The following is an 18,873-nucleotide window of genomic DNA, read 5'->3' as shown; positions in this document are numbered from 1 at the left end:
AGGACACAACAAGCGAAGATCACTACGGGCATCTCTATCTCGATCAGCATGTCCAAGTATTGTAGCCACCTACACTTAAATTTAAACAGACCACTTGCCCATTCCACATCAACTCTTGTAGATGCACTAATAAATTTCTTCTGCACACTATTTAAAGTTCAATTTTCTCGATATGGAACAATGAGATGTCTATTCAGGGGGTAAGCCGAGAACATGATGTTGATCTGGAAGGTTGTCGATGTTTTTTGAGCCACTGGGCTGTTTCTATATACACGGGCATCGTGTTTTGAATTGCCTATATATAACTTGTATATTATAATATAAACTTCCAACTACTAAATAGATATTGAATCGAAATTAACTCTGCCTCACTGAAGAAACCATACATGAACAATTCAGTTATTGATACCTAAAGAACTTGTGAGCCGCAGGTAGATTTTCTATAATTTTACATCGCTTTCTTAAAGGAGATTGAGAGTAGCATTCTCTAAATTTTTGTTACAAAAACTTCACATAAAACACTTTAAAGTGGAGAATTTGGCACATTAAATGCATGGTTATTGATTTAGAAACATGAATGATGTAAATTAGTAGCTATTTAATATTTTAGTTATCAAGTTATTATTGCTGCTATGTGGATAAGAGGAATACCAACTAATAGCTGACAAACCTAAACGGTTGACCTTTGTAGTCGGAAATGTGACCTGAAATCTATGTTTGTTTAGAGTGGCACCATTTTCCTAGCATAGCCTTCAACCCTAAATGGCTCATGTCTCTCATGGAACAACACACCTAAAAAAATAATCTATATTCAAATATTACTAATTTTATTCTTAAACAGAAAGCTTAAGACGAACATATCATACGTCAGCTTTAACAAGATTGAACAATGAATAACGAAGTCGAAAATAACTTGATCATTATAAGCAATAGCCTGATTAGGCTGAAAAAATAACAATAACAATGACCAGCATTATCATCGGAAAGTTTTACACAATTTTACCAAATAGTTCACATACAAACCTGGTATAACTTGTATATGGTCGTATGCAATCGAGTTATTTATCTGAATCTGTTCTTTTTTCCGAATTATCGGTGAATTCATCGAGTAAAAACGACAGTAATGCAATGCGCTCCGCCATCTTGAAACTGTTTCAATCGAACGGGTCGTTCAATAAGCTCTGTTCGATTAATACAACCGGAAATGTTTTGCTTACTGAACGCACTACTGGCGTATATAGTTTCATTGAAATATATTCTTTATTGTTGTTAATGCACGATGTGTTAGATCTGCATTTAATTTTAAGAGTCTATTTTCACGAACTGCACAGCAATTCACTTTTCACTTCGCTTGTGTAAACATATGGAATCAACAACAATAATTTATTTGGTTTGTAGACACGTATGAAGGCAGCAAGTGCAATGATTCCTTTATTTAATTAATCAAAGTGATCACTGTAAAAGTCAAAATACTTTACCTGAAAAATAACAGTCACTTTATGAAAGAGCAATCGTAAAATACCAGTCAAAACCCGATTGCTCGAACTCGCTTGGCTTGAATTTCCGGTTGGCTCGAACTCTCCTCGAAGCACAGATTTTTTATTTCTATATATTCATATAAATTTTTGTCGGATGGCTCGAACTCGCTTTGCTCGAATTATCAGATGGTTCGAACTATTTTCACAGTCCCGGCCACAGTTTTCACACGTGCTTTTGTTCGGTTGGCTCGATCTCGCTTCGGGTCACTTAAAACTGTTAATCAATTAGGACCTTTTGATTAAAGGTACGCATAATTGATGTCACACAGGTTGCAAACATCGACTTAATCGTTAATGATATACAATTTGTATACAATATTTGTGTAAAAGATGACATTGTGTATACAATCTGGCTTCTCGTAGACGCAGTATTACGCTAAAACGGCTAAATCTAGAGAAGGCCCCGGTACCCAATCCAGGTGGATATCTAAATCAGCACTACAAAAAGGGTCAGCTGTAGGAAGTTAAAGGCCAAAGAGAAAGTTAAACATACAAATACACAGACAAATATTAAGCCATTTTGGGCAGTAGAAAGTGGCAATAACAACAAAAGCGCAAATTGACGAAGAATTAGGAATGCATGATTTGATTCTAAATGCGCTGTAACATGTACCTGTGTATTTGCAACGTAAAAACATGCTGATACAATTAATTATATAATATGTGTTTGATTCAATTTTTAATTGTTTTAACATATTGGTTTATAAAATGTAAAGTATATATTTGGTTCTTATTGATTCAAAAGTAGAAAGTAGTTCGCAATATTACGGAGTGTAGGCAGTATGAATACTCTGCAGGTGTTGCAAATGTATTACAAACTTATGTTAGTAAACAAAAGTATATTACAAATCGGATTGCTCGAATTCCGGGTGGCTCGAAATATTGTTGTCGGCCCAGGCGAATTCGAGCCATCAGGTTTCGACTGTAAATGAAGCAAAGTCAAAAAGTTGACTTTTGTTTAGATCGACTTACTTAGATGAACGTTGTTTATCTCATGTAAAAAGTCCTTTACATCAAATCAACATGTTAAGAAATATTTGTTGAACAACAGTTGAATATAATGGTGAGCCTTGTTCGATTATAAGAATCACGTTTCGTCAATTAAACATAGGCATTTTAAAAATGGAGTGTCAAATAATTGTATATATTGTATTTTGTCGGTAAATAAGACAAAAATAAAGTTAAAAATTAACAATGACTGTCGAATAGGGGAGCCATACATTACAACTTCGGTAAGCCATGTATGTGAAACGCCTGGAATAATTATAAGATATGTGGAGACACCGAAACAAACGGTCAGTAATAAACACCGTTCTGATGAAATAGCGGTTCATTTCCCATCGCCCGAAGGGAAGTAAATAACCGCTTGTACAAAATTCAATTACTAGTTTTAAACATGCAGGCGATTAATTTAACAAGACGCTATTGCATTTTAATGACCATGCCAATTATGTGAATAAGAAGACCGTTAACGGAAAAGCACATTGACTCACAATCAGGGTCGAATCATATGAAAATACGTTAAATTAATAATGCAAAGTCTGTCTCTTAGATAATGTATTTCCAAGGGGATCCGCACATAGTTTTTTTCTACTATATTAATAGCAGACAGACATACAGTTCATTTTGACTTGTTCAATGTACATTGTCAACAATACATAATGAAAACAGTACAATGTCAATTGTGATCAAAGTTGTAAACATATTAACAAACCATTCACTCAGCTACCAAAGTGTCGTGAGTACAAATTAAATATAAAACAACAAACACAGAAAAAAATAAATAAAAAAAAATGAAAACATTTAAAGCAATATTGCGTTAATAATAATGTTCGTAAATTAAGTGATTCTTTTACATAAAGGCATACTTTTATAAGTTGTATTATTCGATTGCAGTAAACTTAAATATTTATAAATAGATGGCCTGTATGTCTGTCTATAATTAATAGCAGGGATTAAACAAGGGAGCTTGTGTCAAGCATACGTAATAATAATTATGTAAAATTTATAATTTAAAGTTTTTTTAAAATTTGTATTATTAGTTTGTGTCATTTAAATAAAACTTTACAAATGGAACCGTGTCAAGTAACTTTAACTACATTGTCACATAATAATGCAGGGGTTAAATATCGTGACGAGATTTCACTTTAGAACAACAGTACCGAAATGATGTTTTTTTGTAACGTAATCGTCATAAAACTGGTGTATGTTCCGACTTTGACTTACCATTTTTTCCAATAATAACTTGATAACTAACTCACGTTCAATTTGTCATTGTCGTCTCGGGTACTACTTAAATGTACCACGAATACTCTTAAGTATACTTAAATTTACTACAGATACGGAAAATATACTAACACTTACCCCGCATATTTAGACTGTACCCTAGTTTTATTCCCGCCCATAATACGATGTCGTAGAACGCACTACGTAATAAAAAACCAAGTTCAATTTGAACAAAAACTGTCTTAACATGCTTTAATAAGTAGGAGCGAAGATAATATGGAGGCTATGTTACAGAATATTGACATAAATATTTACATAATCAATTTGAAAAAATAGCCTAACACGATAAATTAAGCGTTAGAATTCCCGGGTACGTTTCCATACATTTTCGGTACATGGGGTAAATTTAAATAAATCTAGGAGTACCCGGGTTACATTTAAGTAGTGGCCGAACGACAATGACAAAGCGAGTCTTATTGACTCATCATTCGTTTTAAACAATATGTTTGCCATTGATATCGACATTTTAATTACAAAGATGAGCATGATATTCCGAATCAGTTTCCGTTTAAAGGTTAAACAAATTTATGGTCTTGAGATTTTGTTAATTTGAATATACTATGGTTAAAAGTTTGTATATGAATAATTAAATTGTTAAATGCATTGAATAAAGAAGAAGTTTTGGCTACAAGAGCTCAGCATTTACTATAATTTCATTAAGTAACGTTTAGCTATTAAGATTATTCAAAACAAATAAATGCTTTGACATGTCGAAACTATATTTTAAAACGTCACTTCATATTTCACGATATGTAATCCCTCTCGCCATTTCGTGCCTGAAACTAAATGAATTTGTCATTACTCAGCTCGATTAATTAACCTTTGAGTCGCAATGTTAACAAACAGGGCACACATATATATGTATTTATTCGTTTGCGTAATATATTCATGCGACCTCAACGATCACACTTTTCCGTAGCATGGGACTAAAATAAACACTGGACACATATCAAAAATAATTAATTATTGTAAATGCAGTGACGAAAGTATAGACCGTAACTGTGCTTGAATCCTTTGCTAATACATTGAACGTTTTACGTTTAAACAGATTATGCTGAAGGAAAACACACTTTTTCAAAACGATCCGTCGATATTAACTGTGTGTTTATAATTTGATATAATTGTGTATTTAACTAGACATCACAAACGTGTTTTTCATATGCACTTAATATTGCTTCAGCTTTTTTTATTATCTGAACAATTATACTAATAAGTACCCAATGGGCAATTAAATGGTAAATCCCTTGTGTGTTCAAACAAAAACCACCTCAGACAGTGAGCAATTTAAAAACACCTGGATGACTCCCTCGCCGACTATTTCCTATACATCCGTACTGTAGATCGTTTTTTAATTGCAATTTTAGGAATCGGTAAAAGCAAATACTATTATTAGTCTAACTCCGATGATACATTCTTAACCAGCGCGCATTTCGTTATAGCGTTTGAGATTTCAAGATTAAAATGTCAATCCACAAAGACTTTATACCTACATAACAAGAACGACATAACAATTAAACATTGGGTTACATGTACTATACATTGTAGCTATGTATATTGGGACAACATGCAAATAAGCTAACAATATTATTTAATGGCGATTGAAATAATAATGGTATTATGTATGCATCGTTATTATTCAATAACTATATTTTTTGACAATTGTATTAAAATCCATGCATATGGTTAAACTTGCCTGAACGAATCCATTATTTTTAGCGTACTCAATATCATTCCAATTACTCTCATCTGTAAGGCTTTACACACGAACATCAATTAGCATGGCACTGCAAACCGTTTCATCTAACAGGACGTTCTATCAGCATGACTTAGTGATGATGTTTTAATTTGCAACGAAATGTCAAAGACAGATGCAGCGATGTGTTAACTACATTATGTTTTCTGATCGAGGAATATGTGTTACATACATATATTGCTAAAATATGCACGGTACTGCCAATGAACATGGACCAAGGTCACAAGACACAAATTGCACTGACACAGATTGTCTGATACTTCTTTACTAACCATACTGCATTCAAGCCCCTAATAAAACAAAATACACTCCCTTAGAAAACTTGAGGTAGTTATTATATACTTGAGTGTCTGATTCAGACACCTCACGAAGAGATGAAGCTGATATCTGCATTTTCTGCATGCTTTCGTTATAAAGACAATAAGTACTAAGTTGCTCGTGTGAAAATAAGGCACATGATAAATAACGACACATACACACCTATGTGATATTTTACTGTATTTAACACTGGTTCAATCTACTGAATATGTTCGCTAACTATATTAAAGACACACATATAATATTAAGTTTTATCTAAAAATGGATGAAACAAAATAACCAATCCGGCGTATCTGTAAACAAGTATGTTGTTTTAAAATTAAACAAAACCTTGAACTTTTTTTTTTATTGAAATTCTTCGAATGGACTTGCTTGCAGATGTTTGTATTTTCGTATGTTTTGATCTTATTAAACAGATAAATTGTAAAAATTAACCTGTTAAGCAAAAAACAGCACCTTATAGTGACGTAACGATTAACGATTTAATGTATTCGCTTGAACAATTTGGAAGTACTTTTGTCAACACACGATTATGCAGACCGACCATTACCGTACCGCTCGACATATTTACTCCCCCGTCCAGCGGGCTTAATACATATAATATTAACAAAGCTATGTAAGTTCTCTTAAACATAGAGCATTAAGCTGGTCAGTGGGCTGGACAACGCAAAAAGACTCATAATCTTATTGACAGTTTTGTTTTCTTGAAGGCGATTACATTTGAACGAGACGAAATGTTGTGTTTTATAATAAAAAACCATTTACAGTTTGAATTGATATGTTTCGTATTTATCATTTGCGTTTCGGAATACTACGATTTCTAGATACACATTTGCTTTACAATATAAAATTATTTACTCAGAATGGGGGTAAGAATGATTCATAACCTAAAAGTCACCCAATCCTCGCGGTTATGAACATTAACAAACAACAACTTGAGTGCAAATTACAAAACGGTAGTTATGACGACCAAGGGCACAGTAGCTCTTATTATGTTTCAAAATTTTATTTAAATACATATGTATATCGTCTGTTGAATGTAATAACTATGGTAACTGAAATTTTGTGAATTGTTCAGGAATGCATATTTTCCGACATTGTCTGAAATACAGTAAGAGCACTTACGTTATATTTTGCATTCAAAATATTTCAGTATTGAAATTATGGTAAGTGCCCCTTTTGTAAATGCTTTAAAAGGACATATCAAATTGGAGTTTTGTTTCGTTTTTGAAGTGTTATTATGATACTAATCAGAGAATTTGAATATGAAAAAATGGTTATTATTTTGATTAAATAGTGTTTTGCTTCATCTGAAAATTTAACAAAATGTCAGTCATGCTACTTTTTACATTCAGAAAATGACTAGATTTCGTAATTTCAATTTCGATTTTTTTTAAAAACATTATTTTTACCAAAAAGGTTGACTTATTATTTTAACAGTCGATGTATGTCACGAATAAACACAAAAAATGTAATAATGTAAAAATGTATGAAAATGTAAATTACATTTAGTAGACGATATGTTATATTGATTTGGTTACCTACTATAGTATATTGAAATGTGGCATAACTTTATTAATAAGTATATGCATTAAATACGATGCTTTTATGTATGAGTCGATACTACATGCAATATTTGTCAAGGTTTGTTTAAGTATACAGTACGTTAAGAGTAACCTAAAGCAATATACTTTGCGCATTATTTACTGATTATCACAGATGATTTCATTGAATACATTAAATTCTTACTATGTTTTTTACAGAGCACAAGAAAAGAAAACACAAGTACTCCTCGGCAGAAATAACAATATTTTCAAACTTTACATATAAGAATCTCGTAAAATTTGTAATATTTGAAGCGTCTTTCCAGAAATCTTTCTGAATGTAGAACTTTACAGTTTATTTGTTCTTGATAAGGCTTCAAGAATGAAATGTAAGTCATAAAAATATAATCCCTCCAAGGTCATGTCTCTGGATTATTGTCGATGTTTGTTCACATCAATGTTTATCTTAAATTTCAATAAATGGAAACACACTTATTTGACCCAGCAGAGTGAAAGGATACATAAACATATGCTTTTTCATTTGTAATAGAGTGTACTGAATCTTTTTGTATCGATGTCGTTGATTGAATGAGGCTTAATTCATGTAACATGTTGCAATTTCGTTTATATCGGTTCTGACTATACCAATATAAATTTATTTAAACTTTTAAAACATAAATTCATACATTTGCATTCAAGTATGTTCCTGATTGCCCTCATCGTTAATATTTTTTACAAGTATAAACCTTAGTTGTTGAGATGTTATCAATTTATTTCTTAAGTTAACAATGTATTCAAGAAAAGGCTTACAATGTATTTAAAAAAAGGCTGGTCAATTAACTCTTTTTGTATTAAATTTTCGCTGAATATACAATGTTGTTAATTTCTCTGGTTAATCACAAAATGTTTTATAGTATAATTGATATGTCCAAATTTCCCTTTGAGTATCAAAGCATACATTCATTAAAAACATGACCTATACACAAAATTAAATCAGACAGCAATTAAAGCTTACACTTATAGTTATGTGTTTATCCTAATACATACAGGAATAAAAGGACAATCCTTTTGCATTTCATTTCTTTTTTGACATGCGCCGACTTGAAACCATCCCTTTAACGTTTACGCCCAGTGTTTTTTTGTTAAATAGCCGTTGGTCATTGACAGTGAAGTAAATATTCTGAACCAAAATAACATTTTTAAATTAACACTTTTCCAGCACACCTATGGCAATATCAACAACAACAGCATCGTAGCAAAAAGCTATTCATAAACAGTTTGACGTCTCTGCCAAGACAAAACAATTTCTAGACAATAAAAAAAATATCGCGGAAACATAGTTCATTTATTACTTGCGAATACAAACCTTATTTAAACAATTTGTTTCGCAATACAATCATGATACGTCGACTATCACCAGAAATCCTCAAATTTAAGCAATACATCGTCTGCTGATCCAGAGTGTTCGCGTTGGTCAATAATAAAAGAACAGGTCGTGAATAACTTTATAAATGAAATCATTCTTTTCGGTTACAACCGCAATTCCCAATTTTGACAGTTTGCAACACAGGATGATTTACGCGAAGTGTTTATTTTCGAGAACCTATTTAATATTTTTTGAAGGCTAAATAGTTATACTAGTGTATACAAATTACATGTTCATAATTAAAATCACCTTTGTTTTATCAAAGTGTTGGGAAAATGACCATCTCGTCTGGGGAATGAAATCGTTATGAAATCAAAGCATCATATTTAAAACTGTTTGAACGCGATTCCAATCATATTGACTTAATACAGCTATTTAAGGGATCTTTCCACGTTTTGGTAAATTGACAAAATTGAAAAAAGTTGTTTCAGATTCGCAAATTTTCTTTTAGTTATGATATTTGTGAGAAAAAAGTAATACTGACCATTTACCATGGTCTAATATAGCTAGTATATGCATCTTTTGACGATTTAAAAACCTGAAAATTATAAAGCGTTGCAACGCGAAACGATTGAATAATTTGGAGAGTTCTGTTGTTGTCGTTTAATTTTGTGAAGCTACGAAGATTGCTTATATAAAGTATAAAATACATCTTTTATACATACTTGTCAGGATGGCCGAGCGGTCTAATTTATTCTTACTCCAGGACTCCGGGGATCACTGGTTCGAGTCCTGATGCGGTCTACTTTGTTTTCCTTTTTTTTAATTTTTTTTTCTTGATTTTTCACTTGAGCTTGTTAGATTAAATGTTTACATTTATCAATATAAAGCATTTAATGACAAACTTCAAAACATGCCAAAATCTGCGAAAAGGCTCCTTTAAAATACGGTTTCTGTGTAATAACATTAAAAGTTAAATACTGAGATTCAAATCATAAAACACTATGGTTTGATTTTGTTATTCAAATCAAATCAATTGAATGTATGCATCCTCATTATACAAGCTATGTGGTATGCTTATTCTTTGTTTATACGATATAAACACATTTGACCCTATGTTAAGGCTTCAAAAAATTTACAAAATAGTCGTCGGATTACCTGCATCTAAAAATCTTAAAATGAAATAAAAAACATATTTTTTTATTTTGCGTTCGCAGCAACATTTTTGCTGTTTTTCCCATTAAACAACAACAAAACAAAAAAAAAACTAAATGCAAATTCAAAAAACCCATGGGAAGACTAACGTTGTTAACTGTGCATAGTGGAAAAAAGAACGCATTTTGTAAGACAAAAATACGTCTCTTATCTTTCAACTCTAGATGTGGTATGATGACTTAGATTTTTGTAGATATAAAATGCTCGTTTTTATTTATTTGTGTCCACAATAAATTCCATGCTAATTTCATGCGAATATATATATTCATACGACACACGAACACTAAAATGGTACCATGTTAAAACCATAATAAAAACGAGCATTTTGTATCCACAAACATTTATTTTACCAGACCACATCTGGTGTTGAAATTTCGTCAATTGCCATAACGAACAATTTTTTTTAAGTGTTTAACTTTATTTGACGAAATATTGTACGAGATTTTCGTTGATTTTGAGTCGACATGTTACTTTAATTTATTATATTAGTCAAATTGTCTGGTTTGTGTTCCGCAAATGATTTTGTGTTAACCGTTCAAATGTTCTGGACCCAGTTTGGTGCACGTAAGTGCGTTGATATTTGCGTCTGTGTCTTGTCAAGCGTACGTTGGTGTGTTTTTGACTCTTTGTCAATTAATCTTGGCAAACATAAAGGACCGCATTGTATAATAAGGTCGCCTGTCCATATCGTTTAAGTTTTACATACGTTGTTTATACACTATAAAGAAGTCAATTACATACACTGACAATTGACGTTAGAGTATATTCGAAATGACAACTTCGAATGGTATGTATTAATTATTATGAAATTGATATGACACAAAAACACTCATGTTGAGTTAAGATAATTATCAAACAATGCTCCGAAGGTAACGTGAAACTAACAAGACATCACAGCTGTTTCACATCTATTCAGCAATCATAGTATGCATGGAATTTATTAAAACGTATGTCCCAGCGTGTAACTATCGGAATTTGCCTAACCTACTGTATAGCCGATTACTTTGATATTATTGTCCACCGTCAATAACAAGTTTAAACGGCATAACCGCGTTCTACGTTCTACATCTTATTTACACAGCCTAACGTCTGAGCTATTAAAGCACGACTGTTGTTTGTTTAACGAAGAGTACGACACTTTTAACGAGAAAAGAAGACAGCTTAAAATCAAATACAATGCTTAGTAACAGTAAAAATTGACCTCGAGAATGTGTTCTATTTGTTCCTGTTTATCAAACGTATCAACTGTTAGCTTGACAATATTTCATGGTAATAAATACATTGAATTTAATTTAACTTAATATTATATTCCTTATGTGTAATGCTTGAAAGCATGATTGTAAACATTCCTTTGTTAAATCAATGATGCTTATTTCTTGTTTTCAGACTTGACTTAAACAGACGAAAAACAAGATGCATAGTTTTGATCCCAACACCATCAAAACCGATGTTGTGTATCTAATTTAAAAAAGTATGTTGTCTTATTTCATATAGCTTTAGTTCAACAAATTACTAATATTAATAAATAGGTGCACGCAGTCGTAAATTCACAAAAACGACTTAAAGTTCATAGCCGCTGAAAATAGTTAATTGTATGCTTACATCCAATCAACTTGAATAAAAAGTAAGGTTATGTTTTCAGTGCAATCGATTTTTCTTTACTTTATACTTGTATAAAAACGTTGTATATATATGCTTCTTTTAACTCGCTATTTTCTTATATAATAATCTTATATGCGCGCGTCTGTTAATATCCCATTTTATCCAGAGGCATCAAGAGTTATTGCGTGAAATTGAGTATAGGCAAACTCGTTTAATCGTAATTTAATTGCTTTCGATGTCGATGTCGTTCAATGTTATTTAAATCGATAATATATGTGTCATAGGCTACAGAAATCAGTACAAACGAGGAAAAATCACATTTTCGTTTTTTGTCATTTTTGAAAAGATGAAAGCAAGCATAAATCAAATCCAAAGTTTTAGGGTTCTATCTATAATAGTTTTTGAGATATTGAGTTTTGAACACATGCACCCTTATACGATCTTATAGCTAAATAATGGTTTTCTATATCAATTGACAATGACAACAAACTCTTTTGTAAATACAGTATACATGTATTAAACGTATATAATTCATGCAGAGATTCATGCATTAGTTAAACTGACCATGTTTATCTTATTTTATGTGCAAACAACAACAATCATTTGAATACACTGGTTGCTATGGTAACGAATTCAAATAAAAAGCATTATTTTCATTTGTATTGTCTAAATATCAGGAAAAAAATATTTACGTTTTTGTCAAATATTAGTATATGATAAAACTGCTTACAGTCACTGATCTTTAAGTAAACAAGATATTTATTTAATACATAGTAAGAAAAAGAAGCCAAGACAATAGGTTGAGTAATATTGCAACATGTCCTTTTTTATAGAAAAGATCCACATATTTTACAGTGTATTGATTTCAATTCATTAAAGACTTCGCACTATGTAAACATCATACATGTTATTTAAAAGTGCCATACTTATATGCTGGTAAAAACTGTAATATACAGACATTTGCAGATGGTAACCATGGTTACCATGGCAACAAATAGATAAAAAATCAATTTTTACTGTTTTGAACAGCAAAAACACCTAATTTTATTAGTAAATCCTTTCCCATGCATATCAATCATGAAAAAGAGGAACATTATTTGACAAAACAATTTAACTACAATTTGTTTACAAAACCCACATAGTAAAACCTCCATAAATACACACAAATAATAACAACATGTACTTCTAATGCAGAACAATTGAAGATGAACCTGTATTATGTTTAAGACAAAACAAGTTACCGTCTATACATCATATAAAATAAACATAAAAACATTTCAATATAAATCGAATCCATTCAACCAACAAAGAAGTTAATGCCAAAATAATGTTTCCATAGCAACCAACATTCTTATTTTACATGTAAATGGGTTTCAAAATCATGTGTATGATGAGCTACATCAACAAAACTGATATATGACCGCCGGTCATAATAAATTAAAACACATGAACAGTGGTTCATTTATATGGCTAAATGTTTTGGCAAACTTTTTAAACATGTCTCAAAACATGCACTTTTACATATATAGCATTACAACATAAGTTTAAATGTAGAAAATACCATGCCACAAGCCAATTTAATATTAAAATTGTCACACTAGTAATTATTGCTGAAAAGCTCACCAATGAACAGTTTATACGGTAACAATAGCATATAACTTAGTAATCAAAACAAATAATCTAAGTATATGTGACAAACAGGATCATTCAATTTTGGACCTTAAACAAACATAAAGACAGGACAGGGCACATGTTTTTGCAACTTCTGAGTTACACAGACAGTTTTTGTTTTTTTGACTTCGGTTTGGGACAGGTAGCTTGTCTACTGAGGTCTGATTTAAAGAACTGCCCTATTTCCTCATATAGGTACCATTGTCGGGCGCTACTGAGTCCAGGTCCTTTAATACGGGCTGGGCAAGACTGGCTTGACATTGATGGTAAGAGGTCAGCACTCTTTAACAAACAGTGACTTTCAACCAAAGAGTTTTCACTAGTTTTACAACATACCCAGCCTGGTTTACCAGCATCAATAAGGAAATGTTGGTATTTTGAAATGTTCTTCATAGGTATGAAGAACTGCGAAAGGAAAGTTTTCCAATCGTGGAAGTGCACAGGCTTCTCTGAATCACCGACCATGTGCGGCACATTATGTCCAGACCTTGAGGAGGTTGACACAGTCTCAGCAACTGCCTCAATGGTCTCTGCATCGCAAAGTCTGGAAAAGTGTGAGGCATGAACATCGGTTAAATATTGCAGGGCTTTATTTTTCTTCTTATACAATGATGTCTTTTAAAAATTTGACAAGTTTTCGACTCAAATGTTCACTATTTAAAGAATTTCCCAACTCCAATTGTTACAATTTTAATAGTTTGCATTTCATTTTTTCAAATTGTGAACATTGAAACTATTTTTTCACAATATAGAACAGTACTCAACTAATTTTTTACAAAAGCAGGGGCCAAACTCTACTTCAAAAAGATGGAAAAAGTCCCTGTATTAAGTATTTTTTAAGAAAATTGGAAGTAATAATTTTGCCAATGCACATTGCAATATTTCAACTAACATTATCAGACGGTAACTCAATATATACTGATAATATACCTCCACTTTGACTTCCACAATCCAAAATGCCAATCAGGCTCGAACTTGGTGTGGCCAGTCACCATCATTGAGTATTGCATTCGAGTGTGCAGCCCTAATTTGAAATGGAATTAAAATAAACGTTATCATTTTCACAATCTGTCAAAAAAACTAATAAAACTTAAAAAAAATATACAATGGGTTTATTAACTCCTTTTATTTGTTTACCAATTAAGCACAAAGCATTTCTTAACATTGTTTAATATCAAAGATTCCATTTATATGAAATCTGTTTTTAATATTATTATATGTGTGTAGGTAGTGATTTTAATTGTGTCCAAAATTTTATCCTTAAAGATGCAAAAATGGTACCAAGTTTTCATGCAATTATATCGTATGCATAATTAAAAATTCTTACCAACAATAACTCTCCACAATGCATACCAAAGTACACAGTTGTTTTTATTTTGTCCAGCACAGTTGTCGAAGTGGAAAACTGCCTCTTCCTCCCCTAGGCCATAATGGTGAAGGTAGTGGTGCATGTAGCTGACAACCGTGTTTGCTCCTTTCCCAGGTGATTCGCCCTCATTTGCCAAGTAAAACACCTGTTTTCCTGCAATAGAACAAGAACTGAAAATAAGAGCAAACTGACAATAATTGTTATTTGATACAGAACTATGTATTTCATGTTTCAGCTAAAATAATGACACCAAAGATGTTTTTGCATATTTAAGAACAATATGGGACATGATTCTGTATTAAATGGTACATATACTAAAACTGACATTTACTATTTATGTGTTATTAGTGATGACACTTAGAATAGGCTTACACTCAATGTGCCTTCTAGATTGTATCTTAACAACACAAGTATAAGCAGTAACTGATCTAAACTAATAAACACACCTACCTGTACCTTCACAGCAAACACCAAAGACTTCACATTTTTTCGCAGTCTTGAAGTAGATTGGTCCAACCTATTATATATTTAAGTTCAAGTAGTTAAAAACAATTGTCAAGATTAAAAAAAATATCTTTCACTACACGTCATAGTAATGCAACAAAATAATGCAATAAATCAGAATTATTAAGTGTCTTCAGGAGTTTCGCTAAGAATTTCATTAATATTAAACGCTTTTCCATTGCATAAAATAAAGAAATATATTTTCTCAATGAATGTCAGTTATTGTACCTCCTGACTGTGGTGTGGGTAATGGACCTGTTGTGCATAATCCCATGAATAATGGTTCTTTATGGGCGTCGAGCATGCAGGAGCGCCTGAAATATAATGTAATATTTGTTAAACAATTTTTAATATGAAACACTCATGCATTTTCTAAGTACAAACAATCAAAATATATCTGCATTTTCAATAAACTGGTTCACTACTTGTAAGTTACTTTTCCCGGTAATTTATTTTCAATACTGTATTGCTTCTGTTTTGATAATTCATCCCGACAGCATTGTTATTGTGTGCATTATGTTACTCATTTTAGTAGAAAATGTGATGATACAACAATAATTATACAATTTTCAAACAGAAATACACCTTCAAACGTGTTGTTCTCCGAACAGACATGCTTAGAGTCTACGCATTGTTGACGATAAAAATCCCTTTCAAGTTTAGCAAGGGACACATGCTCATTATATGCAGCCAACAGCACAGACTTTTCCTCTTCATCCATGGAACCGCTGCAAAACAGTTTGTTACTGAACTGTTGGCACTTTTGGCATAGATCCGTCATTGGCTTTGACAATACAATATGTGGACACAATTGACGCCATATGCGAGTAAATGTTGATAAGCTAACATTCCTTAATCCTGATTCTGTGGCTGTTTTCTGGTACAGACTATGAATATCAGCCATGCATTTATCAGATGGTAAGAGAAGAACACCAAACTTCCTAAAATTTGGCAATCTACCTGGCAGTGGTAAAGCATTGTCAGATGCATATTTACAAAGGAATTCCTTTATATGCTCCTTGTCGGAATAACTCAGACTGTTTGCTGGCTGTTTGCCTTTGAGACCATGTACCCTTGGTGTTAAACCATCTGAATCTAATGATTTGGAAATTGAACTGAGTTTTTGTTTACCAATGTCATGAAGAAAACAAAAAGTCTTCCTACAAATCTGAACACCATAAAAATGAAACTGCTGGCGGTTTCGTTCTCGTTCTTTATTTTTGTGCTTCAAACCAACTGTCAAAGGCCCCTGATGTCTGTGCGTAATCAAATGGGATTTTATAACTAAATCCAATTCATCATTAGAGAGTTCATGGCAGTATTGTCTAAAAGAGATTGCTTTTTGTAAGTCAATGACATTGCTGCATGGTTTGTTATGAAATGATGAACAGCCACATGTTTGAATTTTGAATTTGTTTATCTTTTCTTCTTCCTTTAAGTCAAACAACGACATTTCAATAGGGACAGACACTGCACCTGGCTCATTAAGCACAGATAATTCTGACTCTGAACAATCCGACTCATAATTAATGTCTTCATCAGAGTCTGAAGAGGGAACATTTTCATTTAGTTCTAATTCATCTCTTGAACTATTATCATCTATAGAAATGCTTTTTGGTCTGTTTTGAAAGTAAAGAATGTCAACCAAATTCAATTCTTCAATAAAAATATCATCCTGGCCCTGAGAGATTTCATATGGGATTGTGCTTGCCGAACTTTCTTGAGACATTTTTACATTTTAAATAAGTGCGCCATTGTATTTGTGTAACCAACAACAAAGATTTCGTAGAGAAGTATTTTACTTCCGGGTTAGCAGTTTCATTTTGCATGTTCTCTAAATAGGATACTTGTTTACGAAAATTAATGATTGTCAATTGTATTAAAAGATCTTACCTGATTTTAACTACTATCCTTCAATTGAAGACATACTTGTCCGGATTGATTGACATTTTTTTCCAAAGGAACTTGCAAACAAACGGTGAACAATGTCACTGCGTAAAATTTTACGACACGCCATCTTCAGTAGAGGTCGCTCAACAAAGCAACGGTTACTTCCAACCAATTAAAAAATTATACGTGTACATTGTCGAACAGAGTTCGGGGGCATTTCATTCTTCAAAAATATGCATATATCTCAAGTTTCAATAGGTTTTTCATAAAAAAATAACAACTTTATGTCCATTTTTATAACGCCACAATTCAATCACGCGTAGCTAAAAATAACGTCGACCGCGTTTGTACTGATTTCTGCTGACGACGTCACATATAATATTGATGTTTGCAAAAGGTGTTTTGTATTTTTAACTGGGGCTTTAAATGCGATTAATAACGTTCTCGCACAAACATGTCAAATATAAGACCCCTTGCACATGAATGCGCTAATATTTACACTTCATGAGAGCATTGTCTTTCATGTTTTTGAGAGCTAGTGTGTATTCTCGCACTGACAGTACACTGTTTATTAACTGTAGACACATTTATTAATGTAAGTAAACAATTGTTCATCGTGTATCCTTCTATAGTGGCATATACACGGTAAATGATTGTATTTTGAATTGAAACTGTTTGCTTGGTGGTTTATGAATGAACACACATAAATATGTGTGAAAAGCATATTCGGAGACAACCTAGCGCGGAAACCCAGAATATACGCCTTGCAAACCAACACGGTGTCTGTTAAAAGTCTGATCGTGTCAATAATTGTATAGGAGCTGAAGTGTTATCAAGTGTATCCGACATTTTCCTTCAGTCGAAATTCCGATAATTGAACACTATACTGCTTATATTTCTTTCGAATCCAGGTTCAACATTCTCCTAACGCCATTACTAATTTACCTATTGTATTAAACCTCTGTTGGAAAATACGATTACTCTTATCCACGGAAATCACTTCACGACAGTTATCAGGTGTGTACGCAGCATATACATTTTGGTTAGGTGTATTACTACCTGAAGTGTTCCTGCACCATCGAACATTGTCAATTGCTTTAAGTAGTTGAAGTGAACTTTTTTCTAAACAAGACATGTTTAAGCACACATTTAAATATGGATTGAATGCTAACCGTACTTACATCACTATCTTACCTTTGTTGCCGTAAATATGCCCCTTTATCAAGCGCCATGGTTGATGTGATTGTATGTTAAGTGAAAATATATTATTTTTTACTCGAGAGTACAACATTAATTAGTATTAAACACTATGTTGAACAACGATTATTCATTAAGTTTAGCATTTATTTTAAGACACGATATGACCGTACAAAGTTTATTGGGGAAAAATACATTACAATTGACAACGCGACAGTGTTAAACCACGTCTTGCCAACCTAATTACATCGAATCCCAATGGTGAGTGCACGCATAGATGGCTGGATTGTCATTAAAAGGAAAATGCATATTTCCATGTTCATTCTATGAACATGCAACAGAAACATATATGAATAAGAAAATGGCGTCTGGTGTTATGGGTGTTTTATTTGTGTTTTTTTTTCCTAAGGGTGTTCTTATTAACTAGTTTGAGTCTTCAAGTTTTTAGAGCCCTGGATTGTGTACAATAACATTAGATAAAATTGCTATTTTGTTTTTTTTAGTAAATATCACATTTTTTTAAAGCCAACTTTCAAAACTTATTACGCCCCCGGATCGAATGATCGGGGGTATATCGGTTTTGGCCTGTTTATCTGTCTGTCTGTCTGTCTGTCTGTCTG

The 18,873-nt window shown here is 32.4% G+C and overlaps 1 protein-coding gene across 1 annotated transcript; it reads right to left on the bottom strand.

Moving 5' to 3' along the window:
* Positions 1-11,899: 11,899 nt before the first annotated feature.
* LOC127834463 (uncharacterized) lies at positions 11,900-17,201 on the bottom strand. Its single transcript, XM_052360320.1, has 7 exons — positions 17,060-17,201; positions 15,752-15,894; positions 15,395-15,480; positions 15,113-15,179; positions 14,621-14,815; positions 14,224-14,317; positions 11,900-13,837 (listed from the first exon to the last, which is right to left on the bottom strand). Exons 2-7 carry the CDS (start codon positions 15,885-15,887, stop codon positions 13,393-13,395), a joined length of 1,023 nt encoding a protein of 340 aa, XP_052216280.1. The 5' UTR covers positions 15,888-15,894; positions 17,060-17,201; the 3' UTR covers positions 11,900-13,392.
* Between the last annotated feature and the right edge of the window lie 1,672 nt (positions 17,202-18,873).

Source organism: Dreissena polymorpha, chromosome 6, assembly GCF_020536995.1.
Source record: "Dreissena polymorpha isolate Duluth1 chromosome 6, UMN_Dpol_1.0, whole genome shotgun sequence".
Classification (NCBI taxonomy): Eukaryota; Metazoa; Mollusca; class Bivalvia; order Myida; family Dreissenidae; genus Dreissena; species Dreissena polymorpha.
This window is presented reverse-complemented; position numbering and strand designations above follow the sequence as displayed.